At 44.4% G+C, this 13407-nt stretch overlaps 1 protein-coding gene across 4 annotated transcripts in view; it reads right to left on the bottom strand.

Annotated features, from left to right (window-relative positions):
- The window catches only part of celsr2 (cadherin, EGF LAG seven-pass G-type receptor 2), a 68656-nt gene that overhangs the window by 8746 nt on the left and 46503 nt on the right, over positions 1-13407 (bottom strand). For all 4 annotated transcript variants that reach the window (XM_026167916.2, XM_080301858.1, XM_080301859.1 and 1 more), the window contains exons 6-24: positions 11536-11693; positions 10953-11116; positions 10543-10668; positions 8822-8991; positions 8258-8437; positions 8061-8174; positions 7718-7874; positions 7394-7535; positions 7182-7302; positions 5495-5678; positions 5274-5375; positions 5052-5146; positions 3783-3992; positions 3382-3565; positions 1065-1383; positions 757-924; positions 559-682; positions 272-472; positions 11-185 (exon numbers count right to left, since the gene is read on the bottom strand). In XM_026167916.2, coding sequence (XP_026023701.2) covers positions 11-185; positions 272-472; positions 559-682; positions 757-924; positions 1065-1383; positions 3382-3565; positions 3783-3992; positions 5052-5146; positions 5274-5375; positions 5495-5678; positions 7182-7302; positions 7394-7535; positions 7718-7874; positions 8061-8174; positions 8258-8437; positions 8822-8991; positions 10543-10668; positions 10953-11116; positions 11536-11693 — 3094 coding nt within the window. The remainder of the gene's footprint in view (positions 1-10; positions 186-271; positions 473-558; positions 683-756; positions 925-1064; positions 1384-3381; positions 3566-3782; positions 3993-5051; positions 5147-5273; positions 5376-5494; positions 5679-7181; positions 7303-7393; positions 7536-7717; positions 7875-8060; positions 8175-8257; positions 8438-8821; positions 8992-10542; positions 10669-10952; positions 11117-11535; positions 11694-13407) is intronic.

Raw genomic sequence — 13407 nt, 5'->3', positions numbered from 1 at the left:
AGGTTCACACCTGTGATGAAGGCAGGAACTCCCCAGCCAATCAGGTAGTAGAATCTCATGGGTCCATAATTGATGTCTCTGACTTCGCTGATCATGCGGTAAACATGCAGCCCCTCCAGGAAGAGCCAGGAGAAAGTGCAGAGGTAGAAGAAATGCAGCAGGATGGCGATGACTGTGCACACAAACTGCAGAGCGAATACAGAATGATTAAAACTTTGGGAGCTCTCAGAGCCGGAGGGAAGAGGTGAGAGACGAGAACCAAAGCGCTCACCGGGTTGTCGGCCTGGTTGATGCCAAGGATGAAGATGAGCTCTGAGAGGAAGAGAGCGGTGGCTCCATTGTTGATTATGCTCGTCTTGTTGCACTGCATGGCTCTCAGGCAGAGCAGGAAGATCGCGGTGAGGAAGAGGAAGCCCAGCGTCACGCCGGCTGTGCTCCACGTCAGGATTTTGATGGGCAGGATCTCTCCGTTCTGGTGCGTTTAGAATGAGAAAATGCGACGTTACAGTGAGGAGCAACTCTGATTCTGATCACATGAGAAGTGTGAGTGTCACTCGCCTCCCTCCTGGAGATATCCATGAGAACCGCGAAACTCGTCATGTGGTAACACTGGCAGCTGATGTGGGTGCTGTTTCTGAAAACCACCTCGCAGCCTTTCGCCGACCAGCCGCCGCGACCAGCTCTGACAGACAAACACAAACGTGAGCACAGCACAACCTCGCCCGGGCGCCCCCATTCACTTACAGCTGCACTCACAGTATGGTGTGGTTCCAAAAGACACAGATGGGTTTGGAGCGCTCCTCGGTGGCGACCAACCGGAACTGCACGGTGATGGGTTTGTCCAGCGCGTGCTGCAGCAGCGCGTCGTTGTCGTGCACAGTGATGCTGACCACCGGGGTGTTGATGACGGGACGCTTTGGGACACTGAGGCAAAAATACACGAAAGAAGAAATAGTTTCTTTTTTCTCTCCTCAGGAAAGGAAATGAAAACGACTAAAAGCAGCAGCAGATTAGCCTCTTTATACTTTCTACACTCTGAAAAAAGTCAGAATAAGTTTTATTACCGCAGACTTCTCTTATCTGGATCGTAGCTCTCGGGCAGCAGTGAGGCCAGGCTGTGAAAGATGATCACGCTGGCGACGGCGTCCTGCTGGCTGTCATCGGGGTGGCGTTTCTTCCTGCTGGCCGAGCGGTTCCTCAGCGAGGACTCTGGGAAGACGTCCAGGTGTCTGTGGCCCTTCGTTTCCACAGGTGGTTGGAAGACGGAGTCTGGGAGGGTGACAGCCGTCTCCAGATCCGCAGGACGAGGGCCCCTCAGGGACTGATAGCGCGGCAGTTTGGCGCCGGCGAAATTCATCTTTTTCAAACGGTCCACGGAGATGACTGCAAAAACCAGCACACGGGGAAGGTCAGAGAACGCTGCTTCAAAACGGGCTTCGCCGTTTTTAAGTTCCAACAGTTAATCTGAGAGAAACGAATCTGATAACTTTCTCATTTTAGATTAAAAAAAAAGAGGACGTCTGAATTTAGGGCTTTTGTTCAGTTCATTTTAATTTCCTCACATTTTATAAACCATGCGATTTATCTGTGAAATAAGAAGTTTAATGGAAATAAAAGGACATAATCTGCTAAAACCTGCGACACAGAAGAAGGCGAAGGATGCTTTCCCTGTGACTGAACTGATATTGTTCAAAAACTTTATAGAAAAATCATCAACACAGCCTGTTTTTAATCTGTAAGTATGAGAACCATACTAAGTGTTTGTTTTTAAAAATAAAGTTTGACCTTATTTTATTAAAACAGAAAACGGAGCCTAACAGGAAATAAATATTCCCAGTTTTTACTGTCATTTTTACCTCCACGTACCTATTTTGTTGTCATGTGGCGGTTCTTTTTTCTGCACACAATAACTGCTAGCTTTTCCACGCTTGAGTCACATGCACAACTTTTTTCTTGCTCTTATTTGCTTTTTAGACTCTTGTATCGTTTTCGTCCACGCAGCAAACTGATCAGGTATTGAACTCAACCTTTATTTGATCTCGACTACACATGAATGCTGTGATTGGGGTTTGCACCACTGCCGGTTTCTTCATGGCAAATTCTGCTTTAACAGCTGTGACGTGCACGTTAAACGGTCTTTACTGTGCCTGATACGAACTCTTACACAGATAGCTCAGAAAACCTCACAGCATGCGAGTGGGGAGTCATGTGTGAAGCATTTCCAGCAGTTAAAGGTGTTTGAAGTGCTCCTGTTGCGTGCAGCATGTGTCCTGATCACGGCAATGGCATTATTATTTATATAGCAAATTTCATTACGTGTAAACTCAATGTGCTTAACATAACAGACAAAAACATGCACACAGTGATTAAATGTAAGCTGGGGAGAGTAAAAAGGGTTCGAGTTTGTTCTTGAATGTAGACGCAGCTGTGACTGACCTCAGGTCAGCGAGCAGCTTGTTGCAAAGAACAGAAGCACAGTAACTGAAACCCTGAGCACGTTTAGATCAAATTCTGGGAACATTTAAAAGAGTTGCTCTCGTTGACCTGAGAGATATAGCAGGGAGGGGTGCTAAACATAAGGCCCCGGGGCCAAAATCAGCCTACAAAAGACTCCAATCTGGCCCACTTGACAGCTTTGGAACAAGTGAACGAGGGCATAGATTTTGGACTTTTAACTATATTTTCATTACTTTTTCCTGCTTTGACCTCCCTACAGCCATTCAACCATTCCTATTACATCAAACTAACAGACATCTACTATAAGAACTACTAAAAAAAAACATTTCACTGTGAAATAACAAAAACTTCCGGTTTTATACTTACAGGACATTCTGGGCAGTGAGCAACCAGGACCTTTTCTGTAATGTTTCCACATTTTTTCTTACAATTTATGATTTCTTTCATTTACTACTGCTGTTTTTATTTGTTATACAGGAAAACTGAGATGCACTGTTGATCTCAGTAAGTGTGCACTTCTTTATATCGATAGAAAGAGGCCCACGATGTACAGTGAGTCTGATATCCCTGTAGCAGGGTTATGGCGACTGAGTGAGTCACAGACGTACTGGGGGGGTCAAACCATTGGTGGCTTTATAAACTAATAGAAGGATTTTAAAGGTAATTCTGTGTTTAACTGGGCATGAATGAAGTGACTTCAGTACTGGGGTAGTATTAGTCTGATGATCTGAACAGTCCTGCAAATACAGCACTACAGTAATCTAACCTGATTGATATGAAAGCATGGACTAATATCTCACAGATTAAGATTGAGATAAGAATTTTCTTTTAATATATTCTTTGATATATTTTTTAAGTGGAGTTCATTTGTGATGACAGCTGTGACAGATAAGCTGAAAACTTAGGGCACTAAATATTGCAAACCTATGTTTGGTGTGACAATGGTGAAGGGGCTGAGGTAAGTCTTCCTCATGTTCTGCGCCAGTGTGTTTGCGTATTCCTCGTAGTGGCGCAGGAGCGCCGCCGTGCCACCCTCCGTGTGCTGGATCAGCTCCCAGTGCTGCCGTGTGTCTGGAGACAGGATGGCGCTGCCCACTCGGACCAGATTCTGTCAGAGAACAGCGAGAGTTCAGTGTGACAGGATGTCAGAGCAGAGAGTGAAATGAAGTGTGATGTACTCCCTGCAGATACAACATGACAGGCTGTGATGTCCAGCCAGGCAGGACTGGCCTCCTGTTTCCAGTTTTGTGTACTGAAACAGCCACAACAGAGCTCTGTTCTTGCTCTCCGTCTGTACGAGTGTTAGAAGTGACGTGGTTGTTCACCTCTGTGAAGTGGACGTCCTGTGTGGCGGTGAGGTTGAAGCCCTGCTGGCTGCTTTCATGTCGCAGCAGACTCTGCGTGAGCCGGTAGGCCACTTTCACGTCGCTGCCGTAGAACTTCTCCGTGTGCAGCGTGGCGTTGGCCAACATCGCCGCCATCTGCTGAATGCGCCCAGACTCGAGGAGCGAGGCGTTACGGAAAAACTTTTCAGACTGAAGAAGAAAATAAATAAATCAATTTTCACAAGAAAAGAAATCCCAAAGACAAGTGTTAGTAACACAGAGATGAGATTTAAAGTGTAAATGTCTGCAGGTCAGACGAGATTAAAACTGAAGCAACGCCTTTGTTGCCATGCATGCTTCATTACTAGTGCCCGAGATGAGGTGGAGTGCCTGTCTCACTGGTGCAGATATAACAAGTCGACAAAAGAACTGATCACATGACTTCAAGAAGAGAAAAATATGAACATTAAGCCTTTAATTATCAGTGGGACGTGTGGAGAGGGTCACAGACTTCTCCTGGGGCGTAAACACCACAGAGGTGGTTAAAATAATAAAGAGATTCACTTGAATTCGACTGAATTCAATTTTATTCCAAGTCCAGAGAAGTGGAAGTGTTGCATCAGGAATCGAACATAAAATCTGCACCAAATCAAATAGTGGATCTGCCCACTGGGGTGAGCGATTAGGAAATAAGTGGCTGAATGTACATTCATTGATTTTTCCCAGAGGATGAATCCGAGGTTTTAATGATCCTTTGATCTTTTCCTGTATTTTGTGACGTGTCATTGCAGCACTTATCAGTTATCCCAGGAAGTAACTGACTTTTCCTGTAGCACCCCTGGGAAGTAGATTGTGAACACTCCTGCTCTCAGAAGCATCAACCATACTGACTTCAGCAATCGCCTGATTTATCCTTTAGTGAGATTTTGTGTGAAACATTTTGAGAAACATTAAACAGACCATCATGAAATCCGGTCCAGCCTCCGATGGGATTAATCACATTAGCTTTGATTTATAACCAAACACCTGCAGCCTCAGCTGGACTTTATTAAGTGCCGTTAATCTGCACAACACATACGCACATATTTAACAGTGTACCTAACGAAGAACAGTTTTTTGGGACTATCACTTTAAGCCAGTGATGCTCAGAGCAGCACCGCAGAGCAGCAGAATGAAAACATTGTATTTCTCCTCACAAATGAGGATGATGTTGTAGAAACTGGAAACTGACTTTAAAATTTAAAATAGTGACAGAGAGAAGCTACACACCAAAGCTTTCAGCTTGCTGAAGGTAACGGAGGTGCAGTTGAAGAGATTAGGAGGCAGCCAGCCCTTATGCTCGTCACAGTGTCGAATCGCTGTGCCTGGGAAGGAGGAGAGGGAGCGTTATCGCATGAGGAAAAGGCTGCAGCTGAGAGAGAGCTTGAGGCAAGTTTCATATAGTGCCATTATTATATGGTAATTTGATGAGCTGCCAAAAAAACATCATACCGAGAGTTCCTTTGGGACAGGGAACTGCTGCAGGGAGACCAAACTTAGTCCTGGGCCACCATATCCCAGCCTCGATGGCCTGAGGGCAGCTGTCATATATTACTAAGAGAGATGGAACAGGAAGGAGATGATGAGGATAAAATTAGAACAATATCTAATGTATTTGTACCTATAATGAAAAAAAGGGACTTGATGCAAAGCTGTAATTAATGTGTTCTGACCTTCACAGCCGTTAGGGGTAACCTCAGCAAACGGGTTGTCACAGCGGTCGCACTGACGTCCGATGACGCCGGGTTTGCACTGACACTGGCCGCTCTCTCGGTCACACGCTCTGGAGAAAGAGCCGACCGGGTAGCAGTCACACAGCAGGCAGGTGTCGCTGTCTTCAGGCCGGTAATGATTGTCCTGCAAATGAGAATTCTTCCTTAGCGCCACGGCAAGCTCAAACCACACGCTCAAAAGCATCTGACTGCCAGCAGACAAGTTGTTCTCCCACCTGGATTTTTTCTAGCCAGAGAAAAAGGTGGAAAATGACGCTACAAACCTTCAGCACACAAAATAAATCTTTAATTGTCCCTCAGCGCAGTGCAATGCAAAGCAAACATAGCTGTAAAAATGGATCAGCGCTGAATGTTGGAAGATGTATAACGACTGTTTATGAAAACAGCTTCTTCCTTAATATTAAGCCAGTCTGCAACACGTGTCGTAGAAGTGTGCAAGAAACCAAGTTTGGACACAGATTCAGAGGTTTCACATGTTCCTGTGAGGGCCACATTTGTGCAGCTCTTTCTTCATTTCTCAGGAAAGAGTTCCCATAAAGCAGCAGACGTCTGATGGATGTCTACAGATTTCTAATGTGTGTTTAGAAAGCATAATTATAGGTGTACAATAATGTGCTTTAACTATGTAAAGCTCAAAGCTTGCAAAATAAAGTTTAAACTGTGGGTTATTTTTCAATTTGCACACAGTATAAAAACTGCAGCAAGATTTTAGGAGTCCCTTGAGAAAGGATCATGCTGAAAACAAAATTCATCAGTTTAGACTTGAGAAAAAGAATTGCTGATGCTCAAAAAGCAGCAGATGGCTATACAAAGTTATCACAGTGATTCCAAGTGTCAAGAACTGGAGTGAGAAGTATCATCAAGATCAAGAAAGAGAGCTAAAGATCACAGAACGAGTCTGGCAGAGGAAGGAAGGGAAATACTTCAAAGACTCTGGAAAGAAAACTAGTGAGAGATGAGTCTAAAAAACTGGAACAACTGCCAAGACAGTGAGTCCAAGTTGGGAATTATAGTGTTAAAGCAGACTCACTAGAACCCTGCAGGAGTGAACTGAACGTATCAGACCAAGAAAAACTCCACTTCTGCAGAAAAGACATCTTCAAGTCAGACTGAAGTAATGAGAATATAACATGAAACTAGAGCTCCTTGACCACAGAGACGCTGCTTATGTTTGGCAAAAGAAGGGAGAGGCGTACAACCCAAAGATCAACGTCCCCACAGTGAAACACGGTGGAGGGCGTATCATGCTGTGGGGATACTTCAGTGCATTTGGAACCTGGAGGGTGAATCATGAAGGAAAGATGATTTGTGAAGGTTTGGGGTCTGGGTCGTCATGATGTCTTGCAACGTGACAAAGACTGCTGGTGAAGAACTACCATCAGAAGACCAAAGTGAGCATTACTCATTGGCCTGCACAAAGACCTGATTTTAATCTAACTGGAAATCTGTGGGTTAACTGAAGAAGACCATCAAATCTGGAAGAGATTGAGAAGAGGCTGAGAGATTTGCTAACGAAGAATGGGCTGGGATTGTGTGAAAGTTGTTAAAAAATGCACATCTTGTATTTATTTGAGTGGACATGATGTGCGCTTTATTACAGATGAATGCATCGGGGATGCTAGCTCACCTTGCAGCGACACTCTCCGCTCGTCTTGTTGCAATCAGAATCAAAACCCTTGTCTGTCTGACAGTTGCAGGGGCCGCAGGTCTTGTGACCCCACCAGCCTCTGGGACACGGCAGGTCGGTCCTGTGGACACAGACATTACAGGTCAGTTGTCCTGTCTGCAGTGCAGGAGGAAGAACACTGCAGTGTTTTACATAAATGTGGAAGGCTATACTTTTTCTCGCAGTAATTGCCAAAGTAGTTGTTAGGACAGTCACAGGTGTAACCCCGAGAGGAGCTCAGCTTCCTGGTGCACGCTGACTCGTGTTCACAGGGGTTCAGCGAGCACACGTCAGTGCAGTTGGAGCCATAATAACCTGCAAAAAAATAAAGCAGGTGGGGACTTTCAGTAAATTGCAGTCGCTCGTGGTAAAAACAATAAACAACAATTTTAAAAAATGATTATTCATTTGAACTAAAGATGAAAGACAGAAACAGAATGATAAAAAGGCAAAAACATGTTACGTTCGTGGGTTTGTGATCATGTGACGAGACTGACCATTGATGCACTTGCAAGAGTGGCTGTCCCAGTCGTCGCTGCAGTAGCTGTTCGACGGACAGGGATTGGAGCTGCAGGGATCGGGCACGCTGCAGCCCTGCTCCACGTTCACTTTCCTCGCCTGAGAGAGACTCACAGCTCCGCCAACACGCAGACCCTGCAGGGAAACAACCATACATTCAAGCAAAGGGGTGAAGCACAATGTCTTTAAACTACACAAACAGCTGTTCAGACAAATTCAAATAAAGCTTAATTTGAACCAAAACTTTAAAACATCAAACTGAACTGCTCGCCTTCACGATCACAAACGCAGACATGAATGTGGTCTGCAGAGAGGACAAACCTGTATGCAGCCGCGGAAGCCATGCTGAATTTTCCCATCAGGCTTTGCCAAACCACCTACGCTCACAGTCTTCAATTTGGAGTCCTGCAGCTTTCCATCCACATCCATGCTGGCCTGAAAAGGAACACGGCAGTGACTTCATGGCTAAAAGCTACAAGAGTTTCATTTATAATCGCAGCTAGAATTTAATAACTCACCAGGTAGAGTCCGTGATCTAAAGATAAAACAGCCTTATGGTAGCTTGCCGCTCCCCCTGTTATGCTGATATCCAGCTGCAGATGATGCCAGTCTCCGTCGTTCACCAGCACCTCCTCCACACGGGAGAGAGTGGAGTCTTCCCCCCTGTGCAGCCCCATCAACACACTCCCACCACGCAGCTACAAAGACGACAGCAGGAGGGAGACGGACACAGGATGAAAAACTGACCGCAAAGAAACTGCACTGCAGAAGATAACAACCTTTGAACAGCCTCCAGTTCAAAAGATCATCCCTTGTGTTGCAGCACATCATAGGTGTGCAGGGCTGGAAATAGACTGAGTTATGTAACATCAAAGAGGCGCCAGTCGAGACAAGCTCAAAAAAAAAGAACTAAAGTTAGAATAAAGTTGAAAATGTCCCGTGTTTTGGGACATGTTTTCTCTTAACATCAGAGACTGCAAGCTTCTTTGCAACCCATCATCACCCCAGCTCCTCCTCTCCTATTAAATCGCATATCTGCTTCGGTCCTGACAGGAAGTGCGTTTCGGATATGTGGCTCTCACCTGCAGTGTGAGGTTGTGCTGCAGGCCAGAGGAGATGTGAAGCAGCGTGCTGCTGGCTTGGCGTGTGCGGAACATGAGCTCCACATGCCAGGGGACGGAGGCCGCCACCGTGGCGAGGTTATTCCACTGCAACAGGCTGTTACCCAGGAAACGCAGTGGGTTGGCCATAACTACAGAAAAAGAGGGCAGAGACGAAAACGGATGACAAAAATCACATGACATACTTCATGGTAAAGAGAGCGAGTGGCTGAAAGGCAGAAGAGGTGATGCTGAAAATGAGGAGGGAGAATTTCACAGTAGCTGACAGAGGGAGCCATTACTGTCAGAAAGGAAGCTCTCTGCTGCTTTTCTTCAGATTTTAGCCAAAACTGACTGAACAACCGTCACTCTTTGAGGTAAGAAAAGAGACGTAAGAGACCTTACTCTACAGATCTGCTTTCTGAAGTGCAGCTTTTTAGAAATTCTAGAAATGCTTCCATGGAACAGATAAGATGACTCTGAAGTTATCTCTTTTCAACTCTGATTACATTTTTTGCTTTTTTGATCATTTTCTTTTTTTCATTTCAAATTCCAACACGCACTGAATGAGAAGTTTCCTCGGTCCCTTTAGACGCTGAGAAAAGTGACACAGAAGGACACTCTGCTTTATGTGGAGCAGTTTCCTCGTCATTAAGCTGTCTCTGCGTGAAGTGAAGTAAAGCACCTGAGTCACCCAGGCCCTGAGGATTGATTATCGACGACAAATAAACCTGACACACTGTGGCTGCATGAGTGAGATACAGAGAGAGAATCTCCAGTTAGATTTCAATCATTTAGATTCAAAGTAATATAAAAAAAACCTTCATTGAACACCTGGTTACCTTTGGCAGTCGTCATTTATGAATCCATATTTTGTGCATCGAGCTGAAAGCTAAGAAATATATTTTTCTATTGATTTTTTCTGGTAAGTGTCAGAGAATAATGTCAGAGAATAATGAAAAACGGATGAAAGTGACGGATAGCTTCACAAATCTCAAGGCACTAAAAACTCCTTTATTTAAAGTATGCTAAAATTTCACATTATTACACTAAAGTCGGCCCCACTTCCACACTCTCATCCTTCACAGCACACCTGTCAGCGCAACTCAGGAACTCCTCACTTGTTCTGCATGAAAGAACCAATAAATAACCCCACCCAACTTCTTGTTAAAACAAAGGTGTTTTTTGAACATTTTTTTTTCCTGCCGTCTCTTCTAAAGCTCGTTTCTCTTCGGCTGTCTCTTCTCAAATTCCTTTAAACCATAAATCAGCGCAGACGACAGCTGTAGGAGATCGAGTGAAACATAAAGAGACGCTGGACAGAAATATAAGCTACATACTGTATATATCTTCAAAGGTTAAAAAACATTAGTATTAAACTGGTTCAACATCATGTAAACCAGAGAAAATTCAACATCAAGCAGATTACATTTAAAGTTCGGTCCTAAATCGGGCGTTTAAGCTGCTGTAATGAGATCACTTCACCCAGAAAGCAGCTATCAGTGTGCAGTAAAACACTCCAGACTGCTCAGGCTTTTTTCTTTGTTTGTTGGCTTTTTCGGGCATTAGCTGCCGCCTCCACACTCACCTACAAGTTCACAGACCTCCATCACAGCTGCAGACAAACTCATATCTACTATTATCTTATGTCTGAGTGTCTCCCCCTCCCTGATGCCTCGCTCTTTTCCACTTGACTCACTCACCTCTTTCGCAGTTTCGTCCTCCAAACCCAAGTGGGCAATCACAGCTGAAGGAGCCCCACAGGTTCACACAGGTTCCTCCATTCAGGCACGGGTTATTGTTGCAGAAGTGTCTCTTGGCAGAGCATCCTTGAAGGGCAGGAAAATAAGAGGGTAATCCACCCGTTTGATCTATCCTAGCTCATTATTTCATCAGTAGAAAAGAGTCAGATGGTAATAAACTATTCATAGCAGGTACAACAATCATTTCCCACTGACTCTACCTTCCCCGCTGCTCTCATTATAGTCACTGCTGTTTCCTCTGCCAGCTTTTCCTCACTTGGCTGATCTAACAGTGTGCACTGTTTGACTGCAAAGCTTAGCCAGGTTTAAGAGCTGAACTAAAGGACAGCGAGCTTAAAAACAATGCATACCTGGCAGAGTTCCATTGTTAGCGATGAAGCTGGCCATGTCTATGTGCTGGTTGTCAATACGCAGGTTCTTCATGCAGCCCACAAACTGCTGATTACGAACAGGAAAATCTTCTGGAAGTTTAGGGACTCCTCCGAGGAGCAAGGGGCCCGTCAGATCCAGAGACCTGACGACACAGAACCGTGAACATACATGCACCCAGAGCATCACTCTGCCTAAACCAAAACACATCATCAACAGTAATGTGGGGGGTATGAGGAGAGAGGTGGTGAAATATTTATTACAGGCACGGTCTTGCTGTGTTATTTTCCCTTGGGAGATAAAAAAGGAAAAAAAAGGATAAATATTGCAGTAAATGGAGAAACCAAAGCTTAGCTAACACCCCGCAGATGTGGAACCTCATTTCAAAACAAGTTTACTCGAACTACTGAGGTGAAGGCAAAGATAGTAATAAAGTAAATGGCTGAGATCAATACAGAAGTAAAGAGAGACTACACAAAGCAAAGGAAAAGAGGGTTAGTTACGGTTTATCTCTCGATCTCAACAGAACAGCTCTTTTCTCTGGTGTATCTGTTGCAAACTTACTTTTTGGACCCTGATTGGCTGCCCTGAGCAGAGCACGTGTAGTTTCCAATCATGTGCCCAAACCTCAGGGCCACAGAGGTGTCGCAGTTGTCCACCGTCACTACGACGACCTTCTGGTCTGAGGGGCCCTGCGGGAGGCCGGCCTGGTTTAAGATTGGCTGTAGAACGAAACAAACTTGTGATAAATTATGGGGCACTTTCTCCATAAGGTGGGGAGCACCGAAAATTGCTGCTTCTGGTTTTTCTCCTATCTTGCCAACTGAGGATTTAACTAAGAATTTCACATTTTCATCCATGTTCACAGGGATTTGGAATTTTGCCATTTTTGTATTGCATGTCAGATATAAATGAGAATTACTGACAAAATCATGAACCACAGAAAAGGAAAAAAACAGTATTACCATGTTGCTATTTTTGATAGGTTGAGGTATTTTTGATCACTCAGCATTCATAAATAGCCTCAGAAATGTGTTATTATGAAAATACTTCATAATTGAACTTTTTGTTCTGTTTTATTCATCTTTTAGCAAATGGAGCACAATAATGAAGTATTTTCATAATAATCAGAATCAGAATCTGATTCTGAAGTATTTTCATAATAATCAGAATCAGAATCTGATTCTGATTATTATGAAAATACTTCATTATTGTGCTCCATTTGCTAAAAGATGAATAAAACAGAACAAAAAGTTCTGCGTGTCTCATCCGGAGCTAAGCTGTTTGTAGCTTTATGAGCCAGATTAAAGATTCAAGCTTTGAAAGTGGAAAACAACAGGCAAATAAATGATCTTTGGCATTGCACTCAGTTCAGTTCCCGTTCAGCATCAGCTCGCTGCCGTCGAGCATTTTAATAATTCAGATCATAGCAGCTCGAGGTAAAGGCAACGGCTGGCAAGCAAACACACATGCACGCATGCATGCACACACACATGCGGGAGATGGGCTTGCTCTCCGCAGGACATCGCCCGGTCGACAAAGGATCTTTTCATTGTCTGAGAAATCAATAGGGGGGGGGGGGGAGTAAGAAAAGGAGGAGGAGGGCTGGAGAGAGAGAATTATGATGCTGTCAATAAAGGTTGCGACCTCTTTTCAAACCGCCCGGTTTCTCCGGGGTCACGTCAAGCTCCTAATAACCCTAAGTGTAGGTTCAAGCTGGTGTCACGAGCTGAGAGCAGAGCAGTGACCACCCTCACGCACAGCCGACCAGTTCAGTTTGGCCGTCTGCAGGCGAGGACGGGCCGCTGAGCCGTCAGCTGTTCAGACAGGATTTAGCAGGAATTATCTAGTCTCATGTGCAGCGATAGTAAGAAAAAACTGGCTCATTGTTGATGGCTTCGAAACACACATTAGGTTTCTGTTTTCGCTGTCTGAAAAACGGATTCCTCCATGAGGTTAAATTAAAACACATCCCCTCTGGATGAGCCTCAGGAATGATAATTTCCTGACTGTTATGACTTCCTTTGTCGCTGACGTCTGATCTCTTAATTTAAAAGCTCTGATGAAAGACACCCAGCGAGAGATATGCTGCAGATTTTCAGCAGCTCAATCCTAGCAAGACTATTAAGAAAAAAAAAACAGTATAGAAAGTATGAAGTAATGACAGATAATTTTAGCTGAAGGCACTGCAGCAATTTAACTCATCTCACATGATTTTCATCGAGCGGATTGCATTAAATCTGTAACAGAGAGGCAACAGTTAGTTAAATTTTCCCTTTTGTGTCTTGTGATTGCAGTGTGCACAGTGCTGGTGATATGAACAGCACCAATAATAACCCAATAACATATCTGGCTGTATAATTGGTCTTTTCACAAGACCTCACCTGAAATGCTTCACAATGCAAAGAGGATCACGTAGGTGGATTTTCAGGTTTT

This window comes from Astatotilapia calliptera, chromosome 5 (assembly GCF_964374335.1).
Source record: "Astatotilapia calliptera chromosome 5, fAstCal68.1, whole genome shotgun sequence".
Taxonomy (NCBI): domain Eukaryota; kingdom Metazoa; phylum Chordata; class Actinopteri; order Cichliformes; family Cichlidae; genus Astatotilapia; species Astatotilapia calliptera.
This window is presented reverse-complemented; position numbering and strand designations above follow the sequence as displayed.